The sequence below is a fragment of the Camelus bactrianus genome, chromosome 20 (assembly GCF_048773025.1).
Source record: "Camelus bactrianus isolate YW-2024 breed Bactrian camel chromosome 20, ASM4877302v1, whole genome shotgun sequence".
NCBI lineage: Eukaryota > Metazoa > Chordata > Mammalia > Artiodactyla > Camelidae > Camelus > Camelus bactrianus.
The window spans coordinates 27,194,499-27,207,735 of NC_133558.1; the positions used below are offsets into that span (position 1 = coordinate 27,194,499).

The 13,237-nt window shown below is 48.8% G+C and overlaps 1 protein-coding gene across 1 annotated transcript; it reads left to right on the forward strand.

Annotated features, from left to right (window-relative positions):
* The first annotated feature begins 235 nt into the window (after nt 1–235).
* NCR2 (natural cytotoxicity triggering receptor 2) lies at nt 236–12,267 on the forward strand. The gene is made up of 6 exons (XM_074348694.1): nt 236–570; nt 714–1,055; nt 4,348–4,407; nt 5,016–5,142; nt 5,247–5,357; nt 10,812–12,267. The coding sequence occupies exons 1-6, from the start codon at nt 483–485 to the stop codon at nt 10,918–10,920; spliced, it is 837 nt and encodes a 278-aa protein (XP_074204795.1). The 5' UTR covers nt 236–482; the 3' UTR covers nt 10,921–12,267.
* The last annotated feature ends 970 nt before the right edge of the window (nt 12,268–13,237 follow it).

Genomic DNA, 13,237 nt, shown 5'->3' on the forward strand with positions numbered 1-13,237 from the left:
ATCAGCCTGGGGACCAGTGGGGCTTCTGGCTCCTGCTCAGACCCCTAAGTGCTCCTGAGCCTGTCACCCACCTTTGGCATGGCTTTCCCCGGAGAGGAAGGCAGAGCCAGGGTGCTGGGAAGAAGAGGCAGTACACAAAGAGAGGAAGAAGAGAAAGCATGGGCGCCTGACCACAGCTTCCTCCTGGCCTGCTCAGCTCCTCCCCCAGGGGCAGGTCACAGTGGGGAAGGGGCAGCCGGGCACAGAGGAGAGGAACCGCTTCTTCATGGACTCGGGACTGCGGGCCGAGCAGGGCTGCATCCTCCGGGTCCGGAGTCCCAGCTGCAGCTAGAGAGCCCCACTTCCCCATAGAATCTGGCCTCACCGGTCTCCCCCTCCCCCACCCAGGCCAGGCCTTTCTCATTTTGTCCATCACAGAGGTGCTGGAAGAGCCAAGGAGAATTGGGCCATCTTTTGTTTCCGTCTCCCGGGTGCCCCCCGCCATGTCCTTTCCCGCCGGCACACTGAGCAGGGTCCCTGTGGCCTGGAGAGCCCCACTCCCACTGCTGCTGCTGCTGCTGCCATTCCCAGGTGAGGAGGGAGGGAGGGATGAGCACAGGGAGGGGAGGGTGTGACTCAGGGTCAGAGGGGGCGCCGAGCAAGTGGCTCTGTGGCCAGGGTGCTGGGGGTCAAGCCCACCCTGGCATGGCCCTGACTGGCAGCCTCTTCTCCAGGCTCGTGGGCACTCCCAGGGGCTCAGCACCTCCAAAGCGTGGCAGGGCAGACCCTCTCCGTGAGGTGCCAGTACCCGCCCAAGAGCTGGCCCTACGAGAAGAAAGGCTGGTGTAAGGAGGTGTCTCCACTCAAGTGCATGAGGCTGGTCACTAGCTCCAGTCCCCACACACTGGTTCAGGCCTCTCGGTTCTCAATCTGGGACAACCCGGATGAAGGCTTCTTCATCGTCACCATGACTGATCTGAGGGAGGAAGACTCGGGACACTACTGGTGTCGAAACTACCACGCTTCCAGCCACTCTGTCTCCAAGTCCTTAAAGTTCTATCTGGCTGTGTCTCCAGGTGAGCCCCTTCCCCTGGGATCCCCTCACTCCCTTTTGGTGACCCCTGGTTGCCTAGTCGTGGAAGCAAGGCTGCCCGTCCCCAGCCCAGGAGTCCTGGGAAGGCTGTTGGGAACACAGACCTTGAGGACCTGAGTGTGTGCCCACACATGCATACCAACATGATACCAACACATGCACCCACTTCACCCACTGTCTTCTTGATGATTTGCAAATCTCAGAGATGCTCAAACAGATCAGTGGAGCATGTTGACCAGACGGAGCCTGAATGACTTGGCTACAGGGGAGCCCAAGCCAGTTGGCATCTCTGAAGAAGGTATCCGTACCTAGCACATAGGAGGTGCTGATTAAGTGTGTGTCCACTGGCCACAAAACCACCCCCCACCACCATGTTGGTATCATGTTGGTCTGTCCATTCCTTTTGGCCCAGGTCAGGGGCCAATGAACTATAGTCTAAAAGCTAAGGATGTTTTTTAAATGACTGGGAAAAGTTGTCAGAAAACAAAATATTTCTTGACACATGAAAATTATAGGAAATTCAAATTTTAGTGTCTGTAAATAAAAGTTTGGGGGACACAGCCACACCTGTGTGTTTATGTATTGTCCATGGCTGCTCTCATGCTACAGTAGGAAAGTTGAGTGGTTCAGACTGAGGACCGTATGGTCACAAAGCCTAGAGTCGTTACTCTGTGGTCTCTGCAAAAACGTTTGCCCACCTCAGTCTAGATCAGAGCTTCTCAGAGTGTCTGTGATTGCAATTGACTGAATGTTTGTGTCCCCCACAAAGTCATATGTTGAAATCTTAACCCCCAGTGTGATGGTATTAGGGGGTGGGGCCTCTGGAGGTGATTAGGTCATGAGGGTGGGGGCTCTGTGAATGGAATTAGTGCCCTTATGAAAGGGATATCCAGAGACCCCTCTCATCCTCTGTGCCATGTGAGGATACACCCTGAAAGAGGCCTCACCAGAACCCCACCACACTGGGACACTCATCTCCAACTCCCAGCCTCTGGCCGGGACTGTGAGAAATAAATCTCTGTTGTTTACAAGTCCAATCTGTGGTGCTTTGTTACAGCAGCCTAAGCGGACTAAGACAGATTTAAAAAACAAAACTCTCCCATCCATCAATGACTATTTTTTTTTGTAAAATACAATAAAAATTAATTACTAGGAGGGAGGGTATAGCTCAGTGGTAGAATGCATGCTTAGCATGCACGAGGTCCTGGGTTCAATCCTCAGTACTTCCATTAAAATAAATTAGTAAATAAATAAACCTAATTACCCCCCCCAACAAAATATAAATAAATAAATATATTTTAAATGAATTACTAGAAAAATAAAATGAGAAAAAAATGAAGTACAAACCCAAAATGCTTATTAGATCTAACAGACATAAAATTACATTTCAGTAAATACAATCAGAGACAAACAAACAAACAAATACAACCAGAACAAACACAGGGAGGAAAAGTTCATTTGTAAAAACTGCACACCTTGTTCACTGAAAGTGTGCACCAGGAGACTGAGATAGCGGCTTCACGTTATACCTGAAACGTTTTGTTGTTCCTCAGTCATAACTAAAAAAAAAGTTAGAAGTGAAATAGCTATTTTCATATTAAATGCCAATATTCACACTTTGAACAAACACCTTGTTTATCCCTATTTAAAGATTTTAATGTGACAAATGAGCATTCTTCTTGCTTATTAACTTACCTGATTTGAGTAATATTAATGACCTGATAACTCTTAGGGGAAAATATATAAAGAAATTGTTTTGAGGCTTTGTTTTAATAGCATTCAGAGTTGAAAACTGGTTTCACAGAGGTAAGTTGACAGAAATACAAAAAAGGAATTTTACAGCAATTTCAACAAGCTCAATATTTTTATTTTTAACTTTCATAAAAGGAAGCAAGTGATGCTGTATTTTCAAAATGCATCTTCAATCCTTCAATCCAGGAGCTAGTTCCAAAATTTTATCTTACAAAATTATAGTTAGATTATATTTTAAGTAATTTAAATCTTGTATCTTTTGACAGAAATTAAAATTCAAAACATTCTATCAAATTGCTGAGGTTTTTTATGAGTACTTTTGCAGATATGCAATATCAAAATCACCACCTATTTTGTTGATAATTATTACTAAATTAAGAACATTTCATAACAATGTATAGAAAATAGACTTCTAAGCTTCTAATTTTTGTTTTTGTCCTGAGATTTTATTTGCCATTGCGAAACATGTTGCATTCTTTCCTTACATAAATATATTAACATTAAAGCTATAATATAAGCAAGTCTGACTGTGCAGTCCGCATCTTTAAAAAGTTATTATGAATCTACCTTACAAACCGTCTTCCCAAAACATGAGCAGTTCTTACCGTAGATGAAACATTCTCAGCAGAAGGTTTCCTCTCAGTAATGACTGTGACTCTGCATTCAGTAACAACTTTTTATGATCAGTTTCCATTTTATCACATAATAAAGAGAATGACCTCCATTTCAAAACATTCATCTTCATGTAATTCACAGTTTTGACCACGTTGGTAAGCACACTGTGTCAGTCCTGCTGATATTATACGGTTTTGGGTTGGAGTTACAAACTACAGTGGTAACCACAGTTGGTCATAATTACCAGCTAACCTTAAGGTATCACAGACCCTCTGTGTTACTGGCACACAGACAGCTCCAGATGCGACCCTCCGAGCCAGTTTAACGACACCCAAACTGGTCTATACCCTGTTTGATAGACAAGTTTTCTAATCACATGCTTAGACCTTGAGGCAATATCAAACTAATGTAAAAGTTTCCAATTCTTTACTCCTAATTTCTATATTTACCCTGTTGCAGGTGGTTACAATTTGTGGGCCGGCACCAGCTCACAGATGACACACTCAGTAGCTCAGGGCTAGAATCTTCCCTGAGTGTTCAGGACCTCCTCCAGGCTGGGCACATGGGTTGCTCCAGGTCATCCTTTGGAGCAGACTCAGAGACAGCTGGTGACTGCGTGGGACAGGATCCTGTCCATGTGTCCATCAGCTTGGCCATCTCTCTGGGGAAGATCTCCCAGGGTGCCCCAGCTTCAGGCACCCTCTCCTCCAGCCCTCTCCTAGCCCTTGCCAACCCCCCTGCGCTTTGGGAGAGACTGCTCCTCTCCTGGAGCCTGGGTGGGTGTGGAGACCTCAAGTGGGACATGGAGAGCACCCTTCCTTTCACAGCCTTGGAGCCCAAACAACTTGTTTCCCTCCTGGGCCTGCCCCCCTCCCCAGCAGCCATTGTCCTCTCTCTCTCCTTAACAGCCTCCATTGCTTCTCCAGAGAGAACCTCCCCCAGGTCTCCACCTCGGGCTCTGAGCACAGGTAGGCCTGGGGTCATCCTGGGAAGGCAGAGTCGTGGGGGTGGTGGGCAGGTAGCTCACAAAGCCTCGGGATCAAGAAGGGGGCTTGTAAAAGGCATGTACCCAGACTGGCCTGCAGGGGTGGGGAGCGGGCAGCCAGGCTCTGCTGCAAAAGCAGGAGGGACGGGGATGTGAAAGCAGCTCTTAAAATTCCCCATGAGGGGCCCCCTTCCCCTCACAGCCCCAGGAGTGTTGAGAAAGAACATGGATGTCAGAGATGAGAAAGCTTGAAGGCGGGAACTGTTTCCGCACTTGAGGGGGCCCATCCAGAGAGGCAGGAATGCTCGGAGGGAGGCCAGGCCTCCTGACTCCCGCTCCAGTGTTCCTCCAGGACCAGGGATACCTCCACAGGCACCGGATACAGCCTGGGCCGCAAGTCTGTCTAGTCTTGAGCCAGGAAACTTCACAGCCCGGTCCCCACTGCCCCAGATTGATTTTCTTTGGGGCTAGTGGGCTTCTGTTCCCAGTCCAGTCCAGTTTTCTATTCCAGCTTTCTGGTCAACACAACAGGAGGGCAGTCACTCCCCCACCACCCTCGACTAACCAAGGTCCTTTCTCTTTCCCTGGCAGCCTCTGCCTCCATGCAGGCCACCTGGGCTCCCCACGACCTGGTCTCTCAGACTGAGAGCTGTGTGTCCTCCAAGGGAGCAGCCAGAGAGGCCCCCAGGGCTTCTACCACCATCACGGCCCTTTCACTGTGAGTTCGGGTTCAGGGTGGGCCCCTCTTCCCTACAGGTCTGGCTCAGACAGAAGTGCCGCCCTAGTCCCATCCTCTCCCCTTTTTGCTCCTCTGTCCTCCAGGCAACAAAACTCCACCCTCTGGTCCAGCCCTGCAGCCTCCAGGGCCCTGGTCCCCGTGCTCTGTGGGTTACTTGTGGCCAAGAGCCTGGTGCTGTCAGCCCTACTTGTCCAGTGAGTAGACTCGGGGGAAAATGGAGCAGGGAGCAGCTTCTGTCCCTGGATAGAGGGTTGGAGAGGGAATCAACCAGAGAACACAGATGGAGGAAAAGTGATCATCGATGGGGCTCTCCAGATTAAACCCTCGCTGTCCGTATCTGGCCCACCTTGTCTTTCAGCTGCAAACTTTCAAGTGTCTTGTCCACGCTTCTTGGTCTCTATGTTTTCTCCTTTCCCTCCCCTCTTCTTTTCTTCTCTTTTCCTTCCTTCCTTCCTTTTTCTTTTCTTCCTTCCTTTCTTCCTTCTTCCTCTTCCTCCTCCTCTTCTCCCCCCTCCCCACCCCCACCCCATTCACCCCTCCATAAATAACTGACCTGTACAACCAGAAGTCCCTCCCAACATCCGCCCTTCCAGGAATGCCAACCCAAAGCCATCAGCCTCATCCTCCGTCCTGAAGGAGAGAGGGTGTGCCCATGAGGAAAGAGTCATAAGCTCTGGGGGGAAGAGAACCCACAAGGGAAGATGGAGGCGGGGTTGTGTGAAAGCTGTGAGGGCAGCACAAAGGTGAAGACGACCTGAAACAGGATGAGGTCAGGAAGGTGCAAGCTGGCTGGAGGAAGGACAGGCGTGGGGAGAGGGGAATAAAGTCAAAAAAGGGATTCAAGTGACTTCATATGTTCCCTCCTTCTCCTCACATCTCAGGGCCTTAAGGAATCCCTGTGTGTGACGCAGAGGCAGGTCTCTGATGCTCCTGACTCTGCTCAGATCCCAGGGCCCGGGGTGCTTCCTGCTGAGCCTCAGGACCCAAGAAGGATGGCCGGTCTCCCCCAAGGCCCCAGGAGCTCCTCCCTCACCTCTGCCCTCTGAATTCCCTGCAGTGGGCAAAGCCTCCAAAACTTGATCCAGTGCCCCTGGCTGCACCCCTTGCTCCAGAGCTGAGGATTTCCCAGCCCTGGCCTCCTCCAAGGTCCAGGCCCACTATGTCTCAGATGCCTTAGTCTGCATCTGGATCAGCACCATCCAGTTCTGGGAGCCAAAGCCCAGGGGAGCATCCTTCCACTAAACCGGAGCCACCACTGCTGATGACGGCTCCTCCTCCTCCCCCTCCTCCTGTCTGGAGCCCCATGGCTCAGCCAGGCCTCCAGATCACCCCAACATCTCTGTCTCTCTCCCCGCCCTTACTCAGCCACACGCTACAAGGCTTCTCCGTTCTGCGTTTGTCTGTTGCTTCTGCCTCTTCCTCCGCCTTTCCAGACCCCACCACGTCAGCCCTGGACATGGACCCCTCTGTCAGTCACCTAACTGCTGTCCTGCCTTTGGTTTCCACATCCTAGATTGCTCCCCCTCATACATCCCTCTTGGCAACACCTCTGTGCGTCTTCACTGTGTGGGAATTGAAGACCAGAGTCATTCTCAGGGCCCTATGCTCTGCCAAGGTAGCCACCCCTTGTCACCATATCACTGTGCTTCCCCCACGCTGTCCCTCGAACCACCACCAGGATGGCTGCGGGTTCTGGAGTGAGGTGAGCCCTCCCTTCTTCTGCACAAGCTGGCAGGGGCTCCTCAACACACCCCCAGCAGAGCCCGCCCTGGCCTTCCCCCAGGCCGTGTCCCCCGCAGGACAGTTTTCTCTCTCCGACGCATGATCCCGATTTTGGACCTTCTGAACTGAGCCTCTAACTTAATCATCTTTTTTTCTCCTGTTCTTCATCTTTTATTCTTTACTCCTATTTTCTGGGAAAGTTCCTCATGGTTCCGTTCCAATTCTCCTACTCAAATGTTTACAATCTGTGCTATCATGTTTTAAAATTTCTAAATGGTCCATTTGTTCTCTGAATGTATCTTTTTATATCACACCTGTTTATCTGGGGGTGCCACATCTCCTCTGGCAATATTAACCTTTTAACATCTTGAAGTTTTTTTTTTTTTTTTTTTTTAAAGCCTTCTGTGTTTTCTGTTTCCTCCAAGTGCCTTTTTGTATCTTTTGTGTTCTCCCTTCATTGGCCTCTGTCTTCCCTCAGAACTTTCTGGAAACTTCTGCTACTTCTCAGCAACCCATCCATATTAAGAGCTTGGATGCTCAGTGTGTTACAGTGCTTCATGGACTAGACTGAATATGTCCACTCAAAATAAGTATGTTAAAATCCTAATCCCCGAGCTGACGGCATCAGGAGGGAGCGCCTTTGGCGAGTGATGAGGTCATGAGGGTGGAGACCTCATCAATAGGATGGAGCTCTTATAAGAGACCCTACACTTTAGATTCATAAAAGAGACTCTGCGCAGCACCCTTGCCCCTCTGCCATGCAGGACACCGTGTGTACACGGCCCTCTTTGGACCAGGAAGCCCTGACCAGACACAGGCTCTCCGGGTGCCTTGATCCCGGACTCCCTGGCCTCCAGAACCAGGAGAAATGAATATTTGTTGTTTAAGCCTCCCCGTCTCTGGTACTTTCGTTATAGCTGCCCAAATGGACTATGACAAGCAAGGTTTCTTTTTTTCTCTCTTTGACAGCTCAGTTTCTCCAAAAAGGACTCTTTAACTCTTGCCCTGGGTGGGGAGAAGCTCAGATGCCAGGGCTCTAGGCATTGACTGTAGCAAAGCGAAGGGGCCTCACCGCCTGTTTCACCGCCTCAGCCCCCACGCCCCCTGCCCCACTGTAGCATCCTCTCCCCCTCAGTCATGTCTGGTGTCCTAAGCGGAACATCTCTGAGATTCGCTCTCATCGGAGACTAACCTCAAGTTCTCTGCAGGGAGGTGAATGAGAGGAAAGAGAGAGGATGTGGGCAGCTGACCCCTCTCAGTCTCACGGGAGGCAGAGGACCTGGGAGCCCAGTGGCTTCTTCCTCAGACTTTCAACTTCTTCTCAGGTTTCCTAGCCCTCACTCCTACTCCGCCTTCTGAGATACCCCTTTGTGAGGCTCTCTGGGGTTCTAAGGTTAAAGTGCTTGCTTGTTATTTCTCACACCCCTAGCTGGCTTTCTCTGGTCCATTAAGTCATCCAGCTGTTACCCAGCTTCGAAACATTGATGGCGCGCTCTCTTTTACGCTTGAGGGTAGACTCAGCCAATTTTGACCCATTTACTGCTATTCCTTTCACACAGTTCCCATGCCTTCTTAGGAGTCAAGAGGGACCCCAGGTTTCCATCAAACAACCCCTCCCACCACGCACAACCCAGAGCAGAGTGAGCGAGACCCCAGATCTCCACTTGCTCCTGTGAAAGCTCCTGGCTCCTCCTCCCTCCTCGCACAGCCAGCACTGAGACCCTTGCACCAGCCTTTTCACACCTTTACTCTCTCTCCAGTCATGACAAGATGCCCAGGGCTCCTTGGTCTTCCCTCGCCACCCAGAATCACATCTCAGTAAGGCCTTATAAATTCAATTAGCCCCATTCCCCACTCTTCCCCAAATCCATCAGTCTTCTCACTCTGCCCTCTGAAGTCATCGGCACAAGCCCTTGGATCCTTAACTTCTCTGAACAGTCCTCTCCACAGGGAACATGCACTCTGTAGTCCTTGCACACACAGGCTCTCTGCTCCTGCGGCCTCCAGCCTCTAGGCCTGAAGACAGGGCTGGGTCCTCTTTGCTCCTCATTGCCGCTTCCTATCTTCCTGTCCTCCCTACACCAGCCCCTCGGCCTGACTTCCCACCACCAGGCTGTACTGTAGCCCACCCATCACCGCCACAGATCCTATACAATCGGGAGCATTCCTCCTTCCTCTGTGTTGGTCTTCACTCCGGGCTCACTGTCACTCACACTTTTCCTGCCATAATCCCTGGTGAACTTGAGCCATGCAGACCCATGCACTCTCCTTCCAAATCCCTGCCTCTTGGTTCCTTGACCGCCTCTCCCCCCGTGGTCTTGTCCTCTTCCCTGCCTCGGGCACCTGAGATAGCTCATCTCTGACATACCCACATTCCCAACCACCATCTGTCTCTCCAGCTCAGTCCTATTCATCTGATCATAGTACCCCTTCCACACTCTGGGATCCAGGCTCCATGAGTCCTGCCACCCTATGCCTTCCATCCCCATGGACCCACAAACCACCCTTATAATCATTCTTTGGCACACAGTCTCAATTTCTCTGTCTCTCTCCCTGTTCACTGAACTCCAAGCAAAACTCCAACCCTGGTTGAATCCAGCATCCCACTTACTCTGTCCTGCCTCCTGTCCCAAAGCTGAATGTGGCTGGAAAAACCAATCTATTATGCTGAAGCCTCTCACTGTGAACCATGGTCTCCCTGCTAGACCTCTATTTCTCATCATCCTCTGGACCCTCAAATGCCAATGCCCCCTCCTCTCCTCATGCTCAGCTAGTGTCTTTTCCTCCTCCCTCTCTGAAAACAGAGACCCAGAGAAAGGAGTGTCCATTCGGTCCAGCCACACCTGTCCATCATCGGACCTCTGCATCCCCATGCTCATCTCCCTTTCCCATCTCAGCCTGACTTCTCCACTTCAGCCCCAAATCCTATCTTCTCTCCTCTACACAAGAAAATTACCCAGAGGTTCTCTCCTCTCTCCTGCATTGTCTTTTCCCCTCTCTCATGTGTCATAATAATCAGAATACAGTGACACATTCAAAACCTTCTCTTCACCCCACGGCACCTCCAGCTACTGCTCCACATTCTACTGCCCCTTTCAGCCAACCCCCTGAAAGGGTGGGCTCACTCTCAGCCTCCAGTATTTCTCCTTCTGTTCACTCTTGAATCCACTCCAGTTTGTTTGTACCACTCCCTGAAACATCTTGTCACAGACCCCAACGACTTCCACATTGCTAAACCCAGTGGCCAATAATCAACCATCAGATCAGAAAGATGAGCAGCATTGGATATGACTCATTGCTCCTTTTTTTCACTGAAGTATATTCAGGCTACAATGTTATATTAATTGTTGGTGTACAGCCTAGTGACTCAGTTATACATATATAAATATATATTCCTTTTCATATTCTTTTTCATTATAGATAATTACAGGATATTGAATATAGCTCCCTGTGCTATACAGTAGGACCTTGCTGTTTATCTAATTTTTATATAGTAGTTAGTATCTGCAAATCCCAAACTCCCAGTTTATCCCTCCTCCCTCCTTTTCCCCATGGTAATCGTAAGTTTGTTTTCTGTTTGTGAGTCTGTTTCTGTTTTGTAAATAAGTTAATTTGTGTCATTTTTTTGGTTCCACATATAAGTGATATCATATGATATTTTTCCTTCTCTTTCTGGCTTACTTCACTCAGTATGATGATCGCCAGGTCCATCCATGTTGCTGCAAATGGCATTATTTTATTCTTTTTTATAGCTGAGTAGTCCACTTTTTTCTTCTTGAAATGTTTTCTTCCTTTAGCTTCCAGTTAAGAAAAATAAAGAAGAAAAGAGAAAAAAGTCATGGTTTTCATCCTAACTCATTTGCATAATAAGTTGCCCCAAAACTGAGTAGCTTAAAACAACAAATGACGTATTTACCATCTCACAGATTGCTCTGGGGGAGTCTGGAATTTGGGAACATCTTGACTGGGTGCTCCTGGTTCAGAAGCTCTCATGTGGCTGCAGTCAGGATGTCAGCAAGCGCTCCAGTCATCTGACGATGCGTGAAGGACCACTTCCAAGGTGGCCCACCCACATGGCAGCTGAAACAAGAACTCAGCTCCTTGCCATGACCCGGGAGCTCATTTCCCTGGAGGGACTGATCCAAGAGAGAGTGAAGAGGAAGCCACAGTGTCTTTTTAAACCTAGTCTCTGAGGTCACATACCATTCCTTCTGCCATATTCTGTTCATTAAAAGCTGACCACTGGGCCCAGCCCACCCTCAAAGGGAGGGGGATTAGGCTCCGTCTGCTGGAGGAAGGCATATCAGTGAACTCACGGCTCTGCTCTAAAGCTACCACAGTACACACTCCGGCCACAGATTAGTTTCATTTCTCCCACATGCAAAATATGCTCGTCCTCTTGAAAGGTCTCCAAAAGTTTCATCCCATTACGGCATCTGTGTGAAGTCTAGGAAATGGTCCTCTGAGTCCGGCCCAGGTGCGGACGAGGCTGCCGGGTTTTGGGCTGGATTTACAGCTCCTCAAGCCCCGTTCGCAGTGTGGAGACCGTGAGCTAGAGAGACCAGTTATCAGACACACACCCAAGAGACAACGGTGCTACAGGCGTGGGATGAGCACGTAGACGTTCCTGGTCAAAAAAGCGGGGAGCAGGATGCAAAGGGAGTCAGGGATCCATAGGAAACCTAAACTTCAGCTGGGCAAATGCTGGAAATCCCTGGGTTAGGACTCTGCCCTACTCCTACCTGGGAGTGACTTCCCACGGCCCGAGGCCCCCTCTCTGGGCTCTTGATTCTGCCCCAGTCCTCCTCTGCCTGCCCAGGTTCACACCCTCATAGTTTTCTCAGCCTGCTGCCCGTCCCTCTTCGGGGGATACCAAGTCCTTTCTAAACTGTATATGCCCTCATTCCTTTCAGGCCAAGCTGGCAGGGTTTTGTGAATGTCATTCTCTAAAAAAAAAAAAAAAAAAAGTGTGGGTCTCCTGTGAATCTTACTGGGATTCATTCAATTAGACAAAAGCCGCACCCACAAATCTCTTCAAGATAAGCTCTCTTCTGTACCTTGGGCTTCTGCTGCTAAAACCGAGTATCTTTTTTTTCCCTCTCTTTCTCTTTTTTTAATTGATGTGTAGTTGATGTATAATATTATATGTTACAGGTGTACAATATAGTGATTCACAATTCTTAAAGGTTATACTCCACTTATAGTTATTATAAAATATTCGCTATATCCCGTGTTGTACAATATATTCCTGTAGCTAATTTTATACATAATAGTTTGTACCTCTTAATCCCTTACCCCTATATTGCCCCTCCCCCTTCCCTCTCCCCACTAGTAACCACTCATTTGCCCTCTGTATCTGTGAGTCTGTTTCTTTTTTGTTATATTCACTAAATTGTTGTATTTTTCAGATTCCACATATAAATGGTATCATACAGCATTTCTCTTTCTCTGTCTGGCTTATTTCACTTAGCATAATACCCTCCGAGTCCATCCATATTGTTGCAAATGATAAAATTTCATTCTTTTTTATGGCTGAGGAGTATTCTATTTTATATATACACATACATATTTCATCTTCTTTACCTGTTCATCTGTTGATGGGCAGTTAGGTTGCTTCCGTATCTTGGCAATTGTAAATAACTCTGCTACGAACATTGGGGTACATGTATCTTTTTGAATTAGTCTTTTCACTTTTACTGTATACATACCCAGGAGTGGAATTGCTGGCCCAGTTATGGTGGTTCTATTTTTAGTTTTTTGGGAAACCTCCGTACTGTCTGTAAGCTTCTTGGAAGACCTCATGTTTGACTGAAGGAATCTGTGAGGCATATGCCCTCAGATTCATTAGAGGGTCTTCGGTCTGAGGCACTATCTTTGATCTTTCTGAGGTCTTCACGAAGGATTTTACAGTCACACCCTTGGTTTCATCTTTAGACCATTATTTTCCTGAGAGTGCTCTGCATTTGATTTTAGCATCATTTACTGTCTGAAGAGGCTGAGAACTTTCAAAGCCGTCAAGTCCCAGCTCCTTCCTGTTTAATAACCCTGCCTGCCTCGAGTTCCCCTCTCCCCTCTCACATTTTATAATAAGCCGCAAGGAGAAACCAGGCGGCACCCTCAGCGCTTTGCCTGGAGATCTCAGCTACCCTACCTAGTTCATTAGCTGCATTTTCGACTTTCCACAGTACTGCAGGTGGCAGTGCTGCCAGACTTTCGGCCACTCTGTAACAAAGATCTTTTTCCTTCTCACCTACTGGCTAAGAGAACCTGGAGACTGTTCTTAAGGTCTCTACCCACCCCACCCCCCATCTCCTTATTGGAAAAAACTGATAATATTCACGTTACCAAGCTA

Coding starts and splice junctions, on each gene's coding strand:
- NCR2 (XM_074348694.1), top strand. CDS start 483: ATGTCCTTTCCCGCCGGCACACTGAGCAGGGTCCCTGTGGCCTGGAGA. Junction 571..713: donor GCTGCTGCTGCCATTCCCAG/GTGAGGAGGGAG, acceptor CCTCTTCTCCAG/GCTCGTGGGCACTCCCAGGG. Junction 4,408..5,015: donor ACCTCGGGCTCTGAGCACAG/GTAGGCCTGGGG, acceptor TTTCCCTGGCAG/CCTCTGCCTCCATGCAGGCC.